This window comes from Propithecus coquereli, unplaced genomic scaffold (assembly GCF_000956105.1).
Source record: "Propithecus coquereli isolate 6110/MARCELLA unplaced genomic scaffold, Pcoq_1.0 Scaffold86, whole genome shotgun sequence".
NCBI lineage: Eukaryota > Metazoa > Chordata > Mammalia > Primates > Indriidae > Propithecus > Propithecus coquereli.
Window position 1 is genome coordinate 4783457 of NW_012154840.1, and position 21765 is coordinate 4805221.

The 21765-nt window shown below is 37.5% G+C and overlaps 1 protein-coding gene across 1 annotated transcript in view; it reads left to right on the forward strand.

Annotated features, from left to right (window-relative positions):
* The first annotated feature begins 8981 nt into the window (after positions 1 to 8981).
* Positions 8982 to 21765, forward strand: part of ABCB7 (ATP-binding cassette, sub-family B (MDR/TAP), member 7) — a 111435-nt gene continuing 98651 nt past the window's right edge. The window contains exon 1 of the mRNA XM_012664078.1: positions 8982 to 9211. Within this exon, the coding sequence (XP_012519532.1) occupies positions 9044 to 9211 (168 nt within the window). The 5' untranslated portion in view covers positions 8982 to 9043. The remainder of the gene's footprint in view (positions 9212 to 21765) is intronic.

Here is a 21765-nt window from a genome sequence, read left to right on the forward strand (position 1 = left end):
CACTCTAGCCCTGGGCAACAAAGTGAGACTCTGTCTAAAACAAACAAACAAACAAACAAAAAACCATCATGCTGAGTCATAGCTTTATCATGGGCCTTACATGACACATAGATAAGAAGATAAGTTTTCACAGTTCACTGGCTTCTTCATATCAGAGTAAAACCACAGAATTATAAAACAGCAAGCTAATCAGATCTTCAAGAAACTCGAAGTCAGGGTATATTTAGAAACATTTCTAAGGGATACACTAGATGATTTTCTGAGCGATGGTATGCATAGCGTTCAAAAAGAGATGATTCTTATTGTGTCATCTGCATAGGGTCCCACAGTCCCACAAAACTTCCCACAAGATCATTCTTTGTCAAGAAAAAGTTAGGTCACTGCTTTATAATACATAGGATTGCTCACATTATTAGAGAGTGAAAACAGATTTGGCATGCCCCTCTGTAACTGACATTGATACTACAAGGAGAGGCAGCACAGTTTAGGTTGGCAGCACAGACTTTAGTGTCAGGCTTAGGTTTGGGTTTTGGCTCTGCCGCTTACTAGCTAAGCAATCTTGGGCAAGTTCCTTAATCGCTGCAAGTCTCGGTTTTCATCAGTAGAAAAAAAAGTGATTATAATGTTACCTACCTCGTACAACATTTGAGAGGATTATATGAGATCATGTAAGGAAAGCAGTAGCAAGTCCTTCTTACAGATTAAGCACCCAATAATTAATAGCTGTTATTATTGTACATAAGAATTAAGATATTATTATTTTGTATGACATGCAAGTGAACAAGCTCATTTACAACTTTGTAAAAGATTTTTTTCCCCTGGAGGCTAATCAGTAAAATTGACTAAATCTCTAAACTTTTATTAAGGTAAAATAACTAAAACTTTGCATGAATTTTAAAAATTTAATTTTTATGCAAACAATTATGATTAAAACACTCTTTGTCTATCTAGGCCCATGTCTAAAAGAGTTTTTCCAACATTTTCCTCTAGAATTTTTATGGTTTCATGACTTACATTTAAGTCTTTTATCCATTTTGAATTAATTTTTGTAAGTGGTGAGAGAAAGGGGTCCTGTTTCATTCCTTTGCATGTGGCTATTCAATTTTCCCAGCACCATTTATTGAACAGGTCTTCTTTTCCTCTGTATATGTTGTTGTCTGCTTTGTCGAATATCAGTTGGTTATAGGTAGACAGTTTTATGTCTGGGTTTTCTGCTCTGTTCCATTGGTCTATATCTCTATTTTTGTACCAATACCATGCTGTTTTGCTTACTATAGCCTTGAAAAACTCTTCTAGACATTGGCCTAGGCAAAGAATTTATGACTAAGACCCCAAAAGCAATTAATTATAGCAACAGCAAAAATAAATAAATGGGACTTGATTAAATTAAAAGGCTTCTGCACAGCAAAGGACATAATCAAATGAGCAAATAGACAACCTACAGAATGGGAGAAAATATTTACAAGCTATACATCCAATAAAGGGCTAATATCCAGAATCTACAAAGACCTCGAACATTCTGAAAACTGGAGCGAAATGAGCCTGAGGAGACCACACACAGTCCAGCAGAGTAGAAAAATGCGGGAAAATTTGTCCTCAATGACACCACTGAATTGCTGCCTTTAATCAACCCTAGAACCACCAGATGCCTAGACTTATATGAGTCAATAAATCCTTCTAGTGTTTAAAAAAAATCAGCAAGCAAAAATCAAGCAACCCCATTAAAAAATGGGCAAAAGACATGAACAGAAGCTTTTGAAAAGAACATAGACAAATGGCCAACAAACATGAAAAAATGCTCAACATCACTAATCATCAGGGAAATGCAAATTCAAACCACAGTGAGATATCACCTTACCCCTGTCAGAATGGCTATTATTAAAAAGTCCAAAAACAATAGATGCCGGCATGGATGCAGAGACAAAAGAATGCTATACACTGTTGGTAGGACTGCAAATTAGTACAACCTCTGTGGAAAGCAGTATGGAAATTCCTCCAAGAACTAAAAGTAGACCTACCGTTCGATCCAGCAATCCCACTACTGGGTATTTACCCAAAGGAAAAAAAGACTTTTCATCAAAAAGACACTTGCACTCAAATGATTATTGCAGCACAATTCACAATCACAAAGATGTGGAATCAACCTAAGTGCCCATCAATTCATGAGTGGATTAATAAAATGTGGTAAATGTGTATATATATATATATAAACATGGAGTACTACTCAGCCATAAAAAGAAATAAATTAATGCCTTTTGAAGCAATTTGGATGGACCTGGAGACCATTCTCCTAAGTGAAAGTACCTCAAGAATGGAAAAACAAACACTATATGTACTCTAATAATTTGGAACTAATTGATGGGCACACACGGGCACAGAGAGAAGTAAAAGTCATTGGAAATCAAGCAGGGGGGAGGGAGAGTAGGAGAGGGGTAAAAACCTACCTAATAGGTAAAATGAACACTACTTAGGTGATGGGCACACTAATAGCAAAACCCTGCCTCTAAATTAATTAATTAATTAATAAGCAAGCCAAAATATATTTATAATTCACATATAAATGTAAATTAATCATAAGTGTCTATTCAAAGAGACTCGGATTGTGTAGAAAAACAGAATCTAGGAGTATGTTGTTTACAAAAGACACACCTAAAACATAATCACACAGAAAAGCTTTACAATAGAGGGGTAGAAAAAGATACCTGAGGCAAAGACATGGCAATATCAGTATCAGACAAAAGAGAATTTATGGTGAAAATTATTAATATATATAACAGGGAAATGACTTAATGATAATCTTTTATCAACCAAGAAGATATAATCATGAACCTGTATGCACCTCATAATATCGGCTTAATATATAAGACAATAGTTGACCAAATTACAAGGAGAAATTGACAAATCCTCATTAATGGTGGAGCATTTTAACACTGATAAAACGAGCACATAAATAAGTAGTAAACATGTAGAAAATTTGCATAATTAAGGAAATTTTTATATCCTCTATAGAGTACTGATTATTTTGGGTTGATCTTCTTCTATTAAGCAACCTTGTTTAACTCTTATTGCTTTTTATTAGTTCATTTGTAGATTATCCTTTTTACCTGGAAAATTATATAATCTACAAAAACCTACTATTTTCTCTCTTTCAATCCTCATTCTTTTTGTTTGTATTTCTTATTACAATGACTATTACTTCCATGCAATGCAATGTCAAATAGCAGTGGGCTAAGTGAGCATCCTTGGACATGTTTCCACCTTTAAGAACACTAACAAAGTATTATCATTAGGTATAATACTTAAAATAGATTATTTGTGGCCGGAGAGATATCCTTTATCAGATTAGAGAAGATCCTTTCTATTCCTACTTAACTAAGAGTTTTAAAATCTTGAATGGATGTTGAATTTTATTCAATATCTTTTCTGAATTATATGTTTTTTCCTATATATCTATTCTTTAAAATTTGTCCAGCACAGGGACAGTTAACAAGCTTGATGTAAGGGACATACAGGTAAACCACTCCTAACAGCTATAGAACATTGAGTCAACTTTGCATTTCTGGGATAAAAGCTTACATGGTCATGATATACTTTTTTTTTGCACAACGTTAATTGAGTTTACTATTTTTAAATAGTTTTTCATTTATGTTCATAAGAGCGACCTATAATTTTCTCGTACAGTCCTTGTTCGTGTTTGGTATTAAGTTTGTACTAGCCTCATAAAATCTGCAAGACATCCAGATAATCATGGTGTATTAATAAAACCTATTTATCTCCTCTTTTTTATAGACTCAATCAAAATACCATAAAGGAATCAAACAGAAATAAATCTACAAGGACAAAGAGAATGGGATTAGAGAGCGGTAACACAGGGGTCTTCAACTAAATCATTATTTTTAAGATCTAAAGCAAACATAGTAAAATGTTAAGATATCACTATGCTGGGTTGTGGGTATGTGGTGTTAATTATATTTTACTTGGTAATTTTCAGTTATGATTTAATATTTCCTAATGTTAAAAGTACACGAAAAATAAAGAGGTTAGTTTGAGAAAGTGGTAGGTGCTCTAAAAGTGCCGCTCAAACTTTAATGTGGGTATGAATAACCTGGGCATTATTATTAAAATCAGATTTTGAAACTTTAGGTCTGGTGTGGGACCTGAGATTCTGCATTTCTGGTTTTTTTTTTTTTTTGAGACAGAGTCTCACTGTGTTGCCCGGGCTAGAGTGCCATGGCATCAGCCTAGCTCACAGCAACCTCAAACTCCTGCCTCAGCCTCCCCAGTAGCTGGGACTACAGGCATGCGCCACCATGCCCGGCTAATTTTTTTGCTATATATTTTTAGTTGTCTGATTAATTTCTTTCTATTATTAGTAGAGACGGGGTCTCGCTCTTGCTCAGGCTGGTCTCGAACTCCTGAGCTCAAACAATTTGCCCGCCTCGGTCTCCCAGAGAGCTAGGATTACAGGCGTGAGCCACCGCGCCGGGCCTGCATTTCTGTTTTTTATCGATATACAATAGTTGTACATATTTTTGGGATACATATGATATTTTGATACATATGTACAATGTGTAATGATCAAATCAGGGTAATGGGGATATCCGTCACCTCACACATTTATTTTTTCTTTATGTTCGGAACATTCTAATTTTTCTAAATGTGGTACATATACACAATGAATTATTCAGCCATAAAAAGAATGAAATCCTATCATTTGCTGCAACATGGATGGAACTGGAGGTCATTATGTTAAATGAAATAAGCCAGGGCCAGGAAGACAAATACTGCACATTTTCAGTCATATGTGGGAGATAAAAAAGTTGATTTCGTGGAAGTAGAGAGTAGAATCATGGTTACCAGAGGCTGGGATGGGAAGGAGGTGGGGAATGAAAAGAGGTTGGTTAATGAGTACAAAAATACAGTTAGATAGAGGGAATAAGATCCAGTGTTTGATAGTACAGAAGGGCAACTGCAGTTAACGATAATTTATTGTCTAGTTCAAAATAGCTACAAGAGATTCTGTATTTCTAAGAACCTCCCAGGTGATGCCAATGCCATTGGTTCGTGTATCACATTTTTAATAGCAAGGTTTTAAGGGAAATAATACAAGGAAATGTGATAGAGAGTGGCAGGGACAGAAGGTGGCTCTTTAGATAAGGTGCTCTTGGAGAGCTTCTCTAAACAGGTGACATTTGAGTTGAGACCTGAATGACAAGAAAAAGTCATTAGAAAATCTGCACGAAAGATGTTCCAGGTAGAGGGGAAAGCAAGCACAAAAGTCCTGAGGTGAGAATAAGTTCTGGCATTTTTTTAGAAACAGAAAGAAGACCATTGTGGCCTTCTTAAATTGCTCAAATGTTTCTTCCACGTTTCAGGTGTTTAATTTGTGAAAAGAGCGCTGTATTTGGTGTCATAAAACCTAGGTTTGGTCTCCATCCCATTAGTTCTGTGGTCTCTGTCTAATCAAAACCTATCTCAGTCTCAGTTTCCTCATAAACTTTGGGTTAGTAATAAATAATACCTATTCTCTAGGGTTGATATGTGGATTAAATAAGATAAGGTATGAGAAAGCATATCGTAAATTACAAAATACTATATCCATTTAGGTATAATTATTGCTTATATAAAGTGCTATCATGTGATCTGTGGCTCTGGCAGCTACTTATAGCAGCTTTTATTGTGTGTACTTCTCTCTCTTTAATGTATGTCAGAAATTTATGTGTCAAGTTGCTGCAAGCCAAGTTGGCCTGTTTATGCTGTTCCCCAGCAGTGTGCAACTCTTACTATGCTTTATGTTCTATTTCTGGGAGCCCTGGAAATTTTCCTTTGGCTTATTTGGCAAATAAATGTTTGCTTTGCTTCAGCTCATCAATAGAGTAGCTATTTGGGTATTTCAATGTTACTCACATTTTTTTTCTTTTCTTTTTTTAGAGATGAGGTTTCACTCTTTTGCCCAGGCTGCAGTGCAGGGACATGATCATAGCTCACTGCAGCCTGGAACTCCTGGGCTCAAGTGATCCTTCTGCCTCAGCCTCCTGAGTAGCTGGGACTACAGGCAAGCGCCACCACACCTGGCTAATTTTTAAAAATTCTTTGTAGAGATGGGGTCTTGCTATGTTGCTCAGTCTGGTCTGGAACTCCTGGCCTCAGGTGATTTCCAATGTTGGCCTCCCAAAGCATTAGGATTACAGGCATGAGCCACCATGCCTGGCCATAATTCACATTTTTAAATCAGAGGAGTTGGCTTACAATAAGTACTACTTTGATAAAAAATATATTGACTCCATTCAAAGACCTCGCAACTACTATTCCATATCAATAATGCCTGTTGGTGATTCTAATAAAACTTCTCAAGAATTTTGAGAAATCATCTGTTGGGTCAGGTGTAGGTGTTTCAGAATTCCAAGGTCTTTTCTGATTTAAAATCTTACGATTCTATATGGCCTCTGGAGAATTTCATTAAATCTTATGTTTAAGCGTAGGCAACATCTCCTAGTGGATAGAGCAGTAGAATAGGAGCCAGAATACCACAGCTCTAGTTCTGGTTCTGGTCCTCTTTATCTGCTATGAACAGCTAAAACCTATAGAAAACTGTTATTAAGATTCAGAAAGCTATTATTAAGATTCAGCAAGATAATATGTTTCTGAAACTATAAAAATTTAAGATATTATTGCATCACATTGTATCTATCTGACAATTGCTCATAAAATATATATGGTATGGGTTCTTACATTTTTTTAAAATTAGAGCATCATTTGACAATGCCTTACCTGGGTAGTAAGATTCAGTGGCCATATTCAGACCTAATAGAAATCACTGGTAGGGTCTAGGGTCTCTCTAATGCAGATTGTTGCTGTCTAACACAAAATAGATGCTGAATAAATATTTATTGATGATGACATAGTCATTAATAAAAGAGGCCATTACTGATCTACTGTCAACAAGACAATAATAAGCTAGAAACATCCAATTAGTCACCAAGTCCCATCAATTCTATCTCCTTAATATCCCTGGAATTGATTTACTGTCACTGCTACCGCCAGGCTCAGGCCTTTATTTTATGACTGAGCTATTGTATTAACTTCATGACTTCAATCTGAACTCCCTCCAATCCAACCTTCTCACTTAAGCCAGAGTGCCTTAATGGACACATAAATTTGATCATGTTACTCTCCCGATTAAAACCCTTTGCTGGCTACAGGATAAAGCATTAACTTCATAGAATGAAATAGAAGGCCCTTCACCATCAGGATTATGCTCACTCAGGCTCATCTACTACTACTTTGCCATACACTCCATTGTGAACTAAAATAAAATCCTAACCCCACCAGCTGACTGAATGGACTCCCTCTTGGTCAAGGGGACTCCAGAAATACCTTAAAGCTGAGTTGCTCACCATGAGAAGGGAGGTCAGACATACTTTGTCTTGCTCCCTCCCTTCTTGGAGATATCTTTTGTAACTCATCAACAGGTCTAAGGCTATATAAGACAAAGCTTAAATCATACGTACAGGTCATCAGTTTACTTAACAGATCATGAGTCTGGGTATATGTCCGGTGGCTTGTCTCTGATTAACAGACTTCCTTATCTTAACTTAAAACATTTCAAGCCTTTAGACAAAGTTTGCTTTCTTTAACCAATCACAAATTAAAGAATCTTTAAACCCACCTATAACCTGTAATCCTCTGCTTCGAGATGTCCTGTCATTTTGTTCCAAACCAACGTATGCCTTTCCATGTATTAATTTATGACTTTATGTGTAATTCCTATCTCCCTGAAATGTATAAAACCAAACTGTTTCTGTTGACACCATAGACTCCTGAGCCTGAAAATGTTTTCTTATGCCTTCTTGCTTTTAACATGTCATCTTCTTTACATTAAATTTTCATCAACCTTTTCAGTAAATTCTATTTTTCTTCAAATAACTAGCTCAACCATCCCCTTCCCTGGAAACCTGTGGCGTAATATGAATCTCAGAACAAAATAAAGCTAACTGCATGGGCTATGCATATCCTTTGTCTTTCTTCATCAGACTTATCAGTTCACAGTGCCTCTTCATAAGATTTTCATAATCATTCACCTGTCTTGTGTGAAAGGTTTGAGAATGCAGCAATGAATATAAAATTGCAACTGCATTATTGTCTCTGGGGTTTCAGGTAACATTTACACTTGCAAATGCAGTTTCCCAGATAACTGTAAACATATTTTGACATTATTTTATTTTATTTTATGATAGTGTGACAAAAGAATATAAACCTGTCTTAAACATGGACTTCTCTATATACATTTCACTTTACCACCCCTTAGCCAATCTAGCGGTTTTTTAAATAAGTAAGAATACTGCAGAAACCAAAGCGAAGAAGAGAAGCAAACAGGAGCAAATGAGCAGAGTACAGACGTCTGTGGTGTGTGTGTAACTGTCCCAGGAGCAACAGACCAAAGGAAAACTGCCCCTAGGTTTGCGCAAGAGAAAACAATCGGCAAAGTAAAAGCGCTTACAAGACAGAGAGGCAGTGAATCTCACAGATGAAGCCTCTTCCCAGGGGAAATTAATGTCTGTAGTTTAATCTACCCTAAGTGTTAGTGCACAGGAGAGTGGAGATAAGAATATGCATAGGGAAAATGGAAAGAGTGGAGAGTAGCAATGAGTAGGAAGCGGTAAGAGACTGGAATGATGGACAAGATAGGGGTGCCAGATTTAGCAGATGCAATATTTGGTACATACTTATACTAAAAAATGATTCGTTGTTTATCTGAAATTCAAACTTAACTGGGCATCTTGTATATTATCTGGCAACCCTAGGAAAAGAGAGAAAGACAATGTTACTCCAATATTCCTGCCTGTGTAAGAAAAACAATCAAAGCCTCGCCCTAGAAGAAAACAGGAGTCTACGCCGAAACGTTCGAATCTTCAAATACCAGCTATTTCCGGTCTCGGGCCCTGGAAAAACGAGGGGGAGGGGAGAGAAGATTAAGGTAGCCGAGTTCGGTCCGCCGGCGTCCCACAATCCTCTTCTCTCGGTTCCTCTTTCCTCGCTCAAGATGGCGCTGCTCGCGATACATTCTTGGCGTTGGGCAGCCGCGGCGGCTGCTTTCGAAAAGCGCCGGCACTCCGCGAATCTGGTCAGGCCTCTAGTTTCTGTTCGCCGCTCAGATCCGCAATGGAGGTTACATCAGCTCGGCGCCTCGGGAACCGCTCGAATCTACCAGGTGAAATGTCGTTCACATGGGAAAGTAGGGGGAAGGACAAGGGGACCTATAGGGAAAAGATTGCCCTCGTGACCTCGGGTCAGCGAGAGCACGAAAAAGAAAGATTGTCAGGGCTAACTCCGAGCAGCAGTAAATGAGGGAAATTGGGGTTCGTGAGTTAAGGAAGGGGCGAATAAAAACCTTTGGGAACAGCTAAGGGGAACGGGGCGGGAGGTTCCGGGCAGAGGGCACCTGGAGTCTCTCGTAGGATTTACAGTTTTTCTCTGTCATTAACATATGGGGTAGACACCATCCCCAGCCTGCTTACCTTTTTAAATGCAAGGAAAACTGGGCTACTTTTCTGAGTTAGTAATGGAATTTGGGACAGTTTGCCTACGGTTCAGATTTTACTCAGTCGGAATTAGCAATTTGGAGGGCACTGTAAGATGACAGAAAACTATCTATAAACAAGTGGCACGAATTAACTCCCTTGCTGACGGGCGTGCTCTTTGATAGGCCAAAACCGTAATTATCTTTCCAAAACATAGACTGCCCTAAATTCATATATAGACATGATTGTCCTTTCATCTGAAATTACAGTGGTGTTCTGTGTGCACAGGTCACATTGGAAGCCATAGGGCTGCTTATCTTGTGAACGTAGGTGTGGTTATAGTACTTCTTGATATTTGAGTCCATTATTACCTCTCACTCAAGAACAGTTTTTAAAATAATTATCTGTACTTGCTGTACTTCAGTATATATTTTTATTTCCTATATGTTGACAAAAAAGTTTCATTGCCACCACTTTTTCATCAGTATTGTTTTAAAGTATTGTCAGCCTTGTGATGAGAAATAACTTCTTAAATTTTGATTCTTAGTCAACAAATATTTAACATCTACTTTGTACTTAGCACTGTGCTAGATAATGGGGTACCAAGAGAAACAGTTATGCCTTCAAGGATTGTACAGTTTAAAGAGAGTGGATCCATGCATTATGAGAATAACTGAATAACAGAATAGTAGGTTAAATATAAAATGAATGGTATGAATAAAGGCTATAGGTATCCAGAAGAAATAGTGTTAATTAAAGACCAGATTATAAAAAGGATCTCATGCTGGTGATAGAACTGGGGAGAATATTCCCAGCAGGGAGAATAGGGAATGGCACTAAGTATGTTGAAGGCTGATGGAATTAGATTCATCATTCATTCAGTAATTATTGAACACCTTTACAGAAGTGAATAAAACAGAATATAATCCCCTTAAAGAACTAAAATCTAGTAGAGGAAAATAGGTAAGTTAACAGGCAATTAAAATACAGTAAAACTGTGCAATGATGGGGAAGGTACAAGGTACTGAGAAAGTATACATGAGGGACATTAAATCTAATCTTAAGGTGGGGAAGATTGCCTTGAGTAACTGATACCTAAGCCAAGACCTGGAAAATTAGAAGTTAGTTAAAGAGGGAAGCATATGCAAAGGACCACAGGTAAGAGAGAGCATGGACCTTTTGTATATCTGCATATAGTTTAGACTGAAGTAAGGAGTTAAAGATAGGAAGTAGCAGAAGATTAGACTAGAGAAGCAAATCTAGATTGCTTTATTAAGGTTTTTAAAGAATTTTATAGTTGAAAGTTTGTTAACACATGATCTCTTTATTCTACAGTCTCCAATAATGCAGACGAAGTTAAGATAAAATTTGTAGGACTTTCTCAGGCTGAAAGATTGATGGAGAAGTGGGAAAGAAGTCATTAGGAATTTCAGAGGAAGCAATGGCTTTCTCTCTTTGCATGAACATTGTGCCCCACAACTATCCCCCAAACTCCATTTCTGAAGTGTTAAAAACAAGGGAAAGATATTACCTTTGTTTACTACTTCTTAAAGGCTTGGGACTCTTGCCATCTTTTTGTAAAATATGAATTTAACAGGGAGATGAAGGGATGATTATAAAGCTTTCAAAGTAGAAACTGATGTAATGTGAGGTACCTGCAAATTAATTAGTGACTTGTGATTGAGATTACAAAATAAATATTGAATGCATACTTTTAAGGCAATCATTAGTACAGAGCATAATATTTTAGAACTGAAAGGAACCTTAGAGAAGTGTTAGGAAATCATGTTAGTGGGTTAGATTAACCCTTTTTTAGATGAAATTCAGAATAGAAAAGAAAATATCAGTGCACTTTACACATTAAGGGATGTATTGTATGAACTTTTGTTTTATGTATATATACACACTCCAACATGTATGTGATTATCGGGATTCATTGTAAAATGTATTTTTCACCGAGGATCATGCCCTACAGCTGTGCTCTACAATATAGTTGCCACTAGCTTCATGTGGCTATTTAAATTAAATTAAAATTTTAATTCCTCAGTTGCATTAGCCACATTTTCAGGGCTCAGGAGCCACATGTGGCTAGTGGCTATTATACCATACAGCATAGATATGGAACATTTCTTCCATCATTGCAGAAAGTTCTACTGGATAGTGTTGCTTTAGAGAATATCATATCCAGCACTTCTAATTTTGTAGGTGAGAAAACTAAGTCCCAGTATGGATAAATGACATCCTTCAAGGCCATTCATCCATTTATTGCCTTCTGTATGTCGGGTACTTATATAAGAGTAAATAAGACCCTGACAGACACTAGGCACACAATAAATGTTCATCAAATTCTAAAGATACTTACCTAATAATTAATAAAGGGAAACACCATAAACAAAAATTATTCTTAAAATTGGAAGATTTCATATGATAGTGTTTAAATTGTATGATTTATTATACCATTGCCTCTCTACTACATTAGTTAATATTAAAAGGATTTATGAAAACTGAATGATAGAATTTTGGGTTTATTTCGTTAATATTTAAATGGTAGAAACTGAGGCATTACATAGCTTCTCCTCAGCACCTTTTATCCAAGTTTAAAGAGTCCTTGACTGTTGATTCTGGCACTGATCATACACTTTCTTCATTTGATTTTTTTAACATCTTTATTGAGATATAATTCATATACCATATGAATATACCATATTCACCCATTTAAAGTGTACAATGGATTTTAGTATATTCTATGATATGTACCACCATACCACAATCAATTTTACATTTTCATCACCTAAAAAAGAAAGCCTCTGCCCTTTGACTGTCACCCTCCTGTACCCCTCCTCCGTCCCCTAATCAACTACCAATCTATGTCAATCTCCCTATATTTGTCTATTCTGGACATTTCATATGAGTGAAATTATATAATATGTGGTCTTTTGTGACTGGCTTCTTTCATTTAGCATTGTGTTTTCAAGGCAAGTTTATGTTATGGCATGTATAAGTAATTTATTCCTTTTTATGGTCAAATAATGGTATGGATATACAAGGTTTTCTTTATGCATTCAACAATTGATGGACATTTGAGTTGTTTCTTTTGCTATTATGAATAATGCAGCTATAAATGTTCATGTGCAAGTTTTCATTTTTCTTGGGTATATATATACCTAGGAGTAGAATTGCTGGGTCATGTGGTAACTGTTTAATTGTTTAAGGAACTTCCAGACTGGTTTTCAAAGTGGCTACACATTTTTCATTACCACCAGATGTAAATGAGGGTTCCAGTTTCTCCATATCCTCACTAACACTTGTTATCTGACTTTGATTCTAGCCATACTAGTGGGTGTGAAGTGGCATCTCGTTGTGGTTTTGATTTGTATTTCCTTGATTACTAAAGATGGTGAACATCTTACCATGTGCCTATTGGCCATTGGTATATCTTCGCAGAAAGATTCTTTGTCCATTTTTTAATGGGGTTTGTTTTTTTTAATTATTGAGTTGTAACAGTTCTTTATATATTCTGAGTATAAGTCCCTTATCACATGATTTTCAAATATTATTTAAATCTCTCATGTGGGTTATCCTTCTAGTTTTTTGATAGTGTCCTTTGAAGCACAAAAGGTTTTCATTTTGATGAGATCAAATTTATCTATTTTTTTTCTTTTGTTGCTCATACTTTTGGTGTTATATTTAAGAATTCACAGCAAAATCTGAGATCATGAAGGTTTACTCATGTTTTCTTTTAATAATTTTATAACTTCATTGTAGTGTGATACAGAAACATTACTCATATATAGTTCTAGTTCCTTTTCCCCCTTTGTTGTTTTATTTTTTATATATAGTGCATCTGTGTTACAATTCCAACAATGCTTGGTCATAGTTATTACTTTATATAATTTTATGCCTTATAAAGAAACTGAGAGAATAAAAGAAGGCAAGTAAATATTTATAGTTTTTATTATATTAACCTTATCATTTCTGGTCTGTTCACTTGTTCTCATGTATTTGAATTACTTTGTGGAGTTGTTGCCTTATCCCAATATGGCTATGCTCCTACCCATCTTCTTTGGGATGTCATTGACAAATATATTATTGTACCTCCATATGTCATAGGTGCAATAATACATTACATACATATATAATATAGGTATAATTGTTTTATGCAATTGCCTTTTAAGTCAGTTCAAAGAAAAAAGGAAAAAATTATGCATTTATACTGTCTTTTGTGATTACCTATTGTAATTACATTTTCTGATGCTCTGTGTTTTTTTGTGTGTGGATTCGAATTATAGTCTGGGATCACTTGCTTTCAGCCTAAAGTATTGCTTGTGAGGTGGTTCTGCCAGCATTAAATTCTTCGTTTTTGTTTTTTTGGGAATGTCTTTATTTCGCTTTCATTTTTGAACAATATCTTTTCTGGATATTGGATTCTTGCTTGACAGTTTTTTTCTTTGAGCATTTTGAATATGTTACCTCACTGCCTTCTGGCCCCCATTGTTTCTGCTAAGAAATCAGCTGTTAATCTTGGAATTCTCTTGTTAGTAAAGAGTCTTTTTTCTCTTGCTGCTTTCAAGATTTTCCCCTTGTCTTTGGTTTTCAGTATTTTTACTCTAATGTGTCTGTCTCTTCGCGTTTTTCCTACTTGGAGTTTGTTGAGCTTTCTGAATGTGTAGGTTATTGTTTTTTAAAATACATAAGAAAATTTTTGGCCATTATTTCATTGAATTGTTTTTCTTCCCCTTTATCTTCTCCTTTGGGTACACTTGTTATGCATAAGTTGGTATGCTTAATAATGTCTTACCTTTTTTTTGAGACTCTGTTCATTTTTCTTTACTCTTTTTTCCTCTCTGTTCCACAGATTAATCTCTCTGTTGATCTATCTTCAAGTTTACTAATTCTTCCTTCTGTCAGTTTAAATCTACTGTTGAGCCCCTCTAGTGAATTCTTCATTTCAGTTATTGTGCTTTTCAACTCCCATAATTGGATTTCTTTTTTTCCCCATAATTTCTGTTTTTTGGTATTTTCCGTTTAATGTGACATTGTCATCACACCTTCCTTTACTCCTTTAACATGGTTTCCTTTAGTCTTTGAACATATTTATAATGACTACTTTGAAGGGTTTTTCTCTTCAATCCAACATTTGGTCCAAACCACAGGCAGTTCCTCGTGTCTGATTTTTCCCCAGCATATAAGTCATTTTTTCCTGTTTTTTAGTATGTCTCCCATTTTTTTTGAAACTGTATATTTTAGATAATATATTGTAACAACTCTGGGTACTGGTGCCCTCCCTCCAGGGGCTTATTATTTGCTTATTTTTTTAGAGACTGGGTGGGTTATTTTGGTGATGTCACTGCCCTGTTCCCCACCCCCACACCCCCATAGTGTTAAGCATCTGACATTGCTTCTCAGGGGGGCATAACTTTGGATATGCCTGCAGTCGCCTTGGGATGATAGTGGTTTTGGCAGAGTTCTCTTTGTCTCTTTCCCAGTTATGTTCCTGCTAATTGCTGGCAGATTGTACTGTTGTTTCCAGCATGCCCTGTGACATAAATTATTGCACAGACTAAAACAATTAAATTTGGGTTCCTTCGAAGGAGTGGTTGCTAAGGTCAGTGTTTGAGTTTTTTTCTGATCCCAGGCAGGCTCTTCCCAGCTGTCCCCCCTTCTTGTTTTCTGGTTCTCTTGGTCAAACCCGCTAACTTACAGTTTAGCCTCTATGTCCAATGATTCCACCAGTCTCCTCCCCATTGCCTTTCACTACAACCTCCACTATTTTTGAGTGCAACCTTAGGCTTGAACTTCTTCACACCCAGTTGCAAATGAAGTCATTTCTTCTGGGAAAAGGTTAGGGGCTGTGTGCCACCTTCTCCCCTCAGACAAAATCTCCCAGCCACAGCTCTGGAGCTGGAGGTGGAGACAATGGTACACTTTTGAGTGATACTCTCACTTTGGGAGCTGAGTGCTAGGTGGAGTTGGGGGAACTATCAGTTGCCTCAGGTCTTTTTGGCCTCCCTCTCCTTGTATGGAACCAAGGTCTTAGGAGGCAGGGCCAGGGTGACTGGGGCCTCAGTATTCTCAAGCAGCACCACACCCAAGGTAGAGCCTTTATCCTGTTAAAGGAAAAAAAGCCAAACTCTGTAAAATAATTTTAAAGAGATTTACTCTGAGCCAAATTTGAGCATTGTGACCTGGATCCACGCTCAAGAAGTCTTGAGCAAGTGGACTCGCTGTGGCTGGGTTACAGTTTGGTTTTATACATTTCAGGGAGACAGGGGTTACAGGTAAAGTCATAAATCAATACGTGGGAGGCATACATTGGTTTGGCCCGAAAAGGTGGGCCATCTCGAAGTGGGGGCTTACAGATTATAGGCGGGTTTAAAGATTCTTTGACTTGTAATTGGTTAAAGACATGAAGCTTTGTCTAAAGGCTTGGAATGTTTTAACATAGGAGCTGTTTATCAGAAATAAGCCACCGGACATAGATTTGTTGTGTAAATTGAGGACCTGCAGGTTTGTCTTGCATACCCTTAGGCCTGTTAATGGGTTACAGAGGATGTCCCCAAGAAGGGAGGGGGGCATGATAAGGCATATCTGGCCTCCCTCCTCCTGGAAGGCAATTTAGTTTTAGGATATCCCCTTGGCCAAGAGGGGTCCATTCAGTCAGCTGGTGGGGTGTGAGCCTTAAGATTTTATTTTAGTTCACAGTGTATCCCATGGGGGTGCGTGGAAGAAGAGAGCCTCTACTTCTTGGACACACTCACCTATAACTTAGCTTCAGCAACAGATCACTGGGGGTAGGGTGAGAATAAATGTTATTTTATTTGCTATATATCCCAAGGTCCATTTCTAGGGACTTTAAATGGTTGTCCTTTTATGATTTTTACCAGTTTTGCTGGATAGTAGGTTCAAGGAGCCAGATGTAGAACCCTCTTCATTTGTTTTTGACTGGCTCATGCCCTTTGGCTTATTACATGCAGCAAAGCAGTCTGTTCGTTTTCTTTGGTTTATAGGAGATATGCCCAGTATGGTTTGGCACACATTTTATTTTAGCATGATTACCTTGTATTTTCCATTTAGTAGTTCTTTAGGTTAGCTACTGTTTTGTTTTCATTTGTTGACTCTGACCTCATGGACAAAGGATGGGAGCTTGAATTTTTTTCTAGTGTTAAGTTCCCCCTTCCTACTCTCCCACCGTTGACAGGCTGCTAGTGGTTAACAAAGTAGATAAAAGTTAAAAAGCTTTACTTCTGGCCCTCATATTAACCAAAGTGGGAAACAATAACAACACCAGAGAAATAATCCTCTTACTTTACTTTTTAGAGAACTCTATTTCACATTTAAATTTCACAATGAGATGCATATGGAGAAACTATAGTAATTAGGAGCAGACCCTAAATATACTAAAAGAATGAAAAACAGAACTTGTTTTCAGGATAAAATTAGGATGCATTTAAGTGGATTATTTAGCATGGAACTAAAAAGGGTGAAAAGTGATTCAGTGACATTTAAAGTACCTGAAGGGTAAGTATTTAAATAAAATTAAAAGTTATTTTTCTGATAGTTCAGTGATACCTGGACTTACCTGGAATATTAGGATATACTGCAAAGACGTGGACTTCATTTGCAGGAAGAGGGATTTAATGTGCATATGAGAAAGAATGTCTTAGATTAATAGTCTATTTTAGTATATTTGGGCTGCTATAACAACATACCATAAACTGGGTAACTTAGAAACAACAGAAATTGACTTCTCACTGATTAAGGTGCTGGCAGATTTAGGGTCTGGTGAGATCTCACTCTCTGGTTCAGAGATGATGCCTTTTACCTGTGTCCTCACATGGTGGAAGAGTTAAGATGGCCCTCTAGAACCTCTTTAATAAGAGTACTAATCCTGTTTCACTTCTTAATACCATTACATTGGTGATTGGGTTTCTTTTGTTTTTTAGCCACAGGGTCCTGCACTCTTGCCCAGGCTAGAGTGCAGTGGCACAGTCAGAGCTCACTGTAACCTCAGACTACTGGGCTCAAGCGATCCTCTTGCCTCAGCTTTGCAGAGTGCCGGGATTACAGGCCTGAGCCACTGTCCCTGGCCAGTGATTAGGTTTTGACGTAGGAATTTTTGAGGGGACACAAACGTTCAGACCATAGCATAGTTCTTTTATTAGGAAACCAAGAAAGACTTTTTAATGAACTTCTAAGAGGAAGAATAAATAACCAGTAATCATAATTTAAATAAGTATCTTCTTAAAGATAGAACTGACTTAAATTTGTGTCATTCAGGATCACAACACACTTTAAATATGGGTTAACATAGCAGAAAGAACATTGGTAAACCAGTAGTCATAAGTGCTGGATTCTAGTCATGGCTCCGGTGTTAGGATACACTAGGGCAAATCATTAAACAATGATTTGCAGTCATTAGGAAAATATAAGCTATTAGAAAGTAGCCAGCTTGGTTTTGAGAAGAGCAAGACATACCAAACCAATCCAGTTCTTCATATGAGAGAGCGATAGTCTATCTTGATTTCAGTAAGGCTTTTAATTGTTGTCTCCTGTATCGTTCTTACCCAATAAGCTAGGAAGGAATGATATTGAATACTATTAAGGGGTCTTGAGGTAGTAGTAAGTCTTACTGTAAAGAAAATACAGATAATTTAGAGGATTTTGATTTGTAAATGTTAAAGAGGCTGAAACAACTAGTGTACAAATGGCATAACATGGTATGGTGAATACTGGACCAGGACCCCTGACCACCTACCTGAGCTCTATTTCTGCCCTTTATTATCTTAGACAGATTACTTGTTTCTTTGGACCTCAGATTCTGTACACTAAAAATATTTGACTACCGGATCTCCAACTCTGTTGTTTCCTCACTGTAATCTGTTGGGACTGGCCCTTTGTATATGGTGCCTCTGCCTTGTGAGCCTAGTTTATTACTAGTAGTAGTATTCAAGAGCAACATAGCTAACTTTAAAGTTCACATGAATTTTTTTTTAATTTTTTTTTTATTTCAGGATATGAGGGTACAAATATTTTGGTTACATTTTATGTCTTTGCCCCGCCCAAGCGAGGATTAGAGGCATGCCCTTCCCCTCTACAATGCTCACCATGTCCTTTAGTTCACATGAATTTTCGATGGGACAAATTTGTATTGTTATTGTAGTACTTGTAGATCTAAGAGTAGGAGTAGAAAAGTTGAGATTGATGATGAGTTTAGCGTTTGCTAGTGTTGGGGAGATGGAAGTAGAGTGGAGGAAAAAGTAAGCTAGGTTCCGAAATCATCTAGGAAGGTAAAAAACAGATTCTAAGGGGTGGTGAAGAATTGCAGCAATGATATAAAAGTTGTAAATAAAGATGAAGCTTACATGGGCTATGAATGTAAGAAATGGAAATACAAAGGTCTTAGTTGAAAGTGGCACTGGGGATTGAAAAGAGAAATTCAGAGGATTCCCCATTCAGAGATAGGTGAATAAATAACATTCTCTAAGCCATCCGCACATTGGTTCTAATTGGCTGTTGAGATTCAGAGGAGGAAGAAGAACAGTTGGTAACAGTGTTTCTAAACTTCTCTTAGAATGCTAGGCCCTTTGAGAATTTGATAAAAGCCATGGACCTTCTCCCTAGGAAAAATACACGTACACACACACACATGTGCTTCATTTTGCATGCAATGTCAGGAGGATCAAAAACATAATCACCCCAGTTAAGAATCCTTGATAAATATAATATTTGCTGGCTGGTGGGTCTGTAATGGAGTTCCTGAGTAGCCGGTGGCAAGATAAAGGGCACTTGTCATTGGGCAGTGGGGGTAGAAATAGAATGGAAATTTACATCGAAATTTTGATTGGATGATAAATGCAGAATTATATTGTTACTCAGTATTAAAGTTTTTGCCTTTTCGAAGAGAAGTGTGTTCTTTCCCATATTGTAAAATAAGGTATATAATAGAGGTACAATTGCCTGTCCTATATATGATTGTTATACTCTACGTTTCCCCCTTTTTAATTGTATGAAACCACATCTAATAAAAGCATAAGAAAAATATCTACAATCCTACCTCTTAAATAATTTTTTCTTTTTCCTTTGAAATTCTATTCTTATATGTACATAATTTTTACATTGTTGAGATAATTTTAAATTGTTTCTTTTTAGTTATAAGCATTTTTTCTTGGTGTTCAGTCTTTACCAAAATTAGGTCTTTTAATTATTTAAGATTCTAGTAAATTTAATAGTATATATTTAGTTGCCTGGAAAAGGTCATATTTTTGTTGTTTTGGTTTTCTCCTTCCTTTCCTAAAACCTGTCTCCCCTAAAGTGCTCATGTATGCTCTCTCGACCCCTTTTTAGGATTTGTCAATAGTAAGTAAATATACTTTTCAAGTTTTTATTATGTTATTTGGTCTTCACAGTAAAACTTTGAAGTAGGTGAACATTTCATATTAATAGCAATGGCCTATTCTGTCCTTTTCAGTCCCTAACTTCTGCCCTAGTTTTGGGCCCTTGTTACTTTATGCATGACTTTTCTCCGTGCCTTCATGGAGAAAGTTCCAAATCCATCCCACACAACACATCTAGATTATTCTTCCTAAAGCATAACTTTTGTCATTTCATTTCCCTGATTATGAACTTCAGTGTGCTCTACACCATAGCCTGATGTTCAAGGCCCTAAAAATTTCCACCTAGCTAGCTTGCTAGCCATATTGTTAACTACTTCTCTATAAATACCCTGCCCCTCCAGTCATCCTGAATTGCTCCCTGTTCCTCGGACCTTCTGCCTCTTTGTTTCTGTTCCGTAATTTATGCTATACCCTATATCTGAAATGCCATCTTTCTAACTCCTGTTTTTCAAATCTTAGCTCAAGGATCAATCTATTCCATGGAACTGTTACCAGCTGCACCCGAATCCCTCGGTTCTTCTCATGACTGAATAATGAACGTGAGCGACAGAGAACATGTTGCAGAGAGAGAGAGAGAGAGAGAGAAAGAGAGAGAGAGTTTATTGAGGTGAAAGTGCACCCTCCAGGGTTAAGAACGGACACACATCTGAGTGGATCGTGTCCCCGGGGTTTCTGTGTCCTCCCTTTTTCTTCGATCTGACCTCTCCTCCTTTGTAACATTGTCTCTTCCCATTTTTCTTTTTTTTTTTTTGAGACAGAGTCTCACTGTGTTGCCCAGGCTAGAGTGCCGTGGCATCATCCTAGCTCACAGCAACCTCAAACTCCTGGGCTCAAGCGATCCTCCTGCCTCAGCCTCCCGAGTAGCTGGGACTACAGGCATGCGCCACCATGCCCGGCTAATTTTTTCTATATATATATTTTTTTTAGTTGTCCAATTAATTTCTTTCTTATTTTAGTAGAGACGGGGTCTCGCTCTTGCTCAGGCTGGTTTCGAATTCCTGAGCTCGAACAATCCGCCCGCCTCGGCCTCCCAGAGAGCTAGGATTACAGGCGTGAGCCACCGCGCCTAGCCTCTTCCCGTTTTTCTTGACCAGTGGGGATGTCATCTACTCCCTGCCATAGGGCGGTGGAGGTTTTCACCTTATATGGTTAGGCCCACATGTGTCATGGCGCCCAAAGACCACCTGGCGGGGAGCAAACCACAGTGTCATATAACGTGCCCTGTGTTGTTTCTGTTACTTTTCTTGTGACGCTTGCAGTTATCTTTATCTTGTTATTGTTACAGTATGCTCTCTTAACTCAGCTTCCTGTTTGTTCACACTGCTCACTCCATACTTCTCTGCTCATGTCTTACTTTCCTACCTATGCTAACATCCCCCCCTCAAGGATTTGGAACCCTAAATTCTTTCAGGGCGTTGACTCGTTGTCTATAACTACTTGCTGCTGGATGGAGGTGAAGTCGGGTCTGGGTCCCATAATCCTTGCTGCCTGTGAGAGGAATTAAGGTCAGAGCGTGTGTTGGTAGAAGTGTTGTCTGGCTAAATCTAAAGCATTTAGGGACTCATCACTCGTGGGAATCGGCTGAAAACCCTGCATCACCAGAATATTTGTCTGGAATTGCTGTAGTCTGAAAGAGACAAACTTAACAAGAAGATTAAAAACACAGGGGCCTAAGATTAGGACCATGACTATTACAGTTGCAGCTGACAGAATTGGTGTTAGCCAAGATCCCAACCTTCCCCCGAGGGTCCCAAAGATTAATCAGTATTTTAAGAGAGTCTTGTTGTTTTAACCAAATTTTTTCAATTGTGGCCAACTTGATCACATACAAAATTTTTTCATAAATTGTC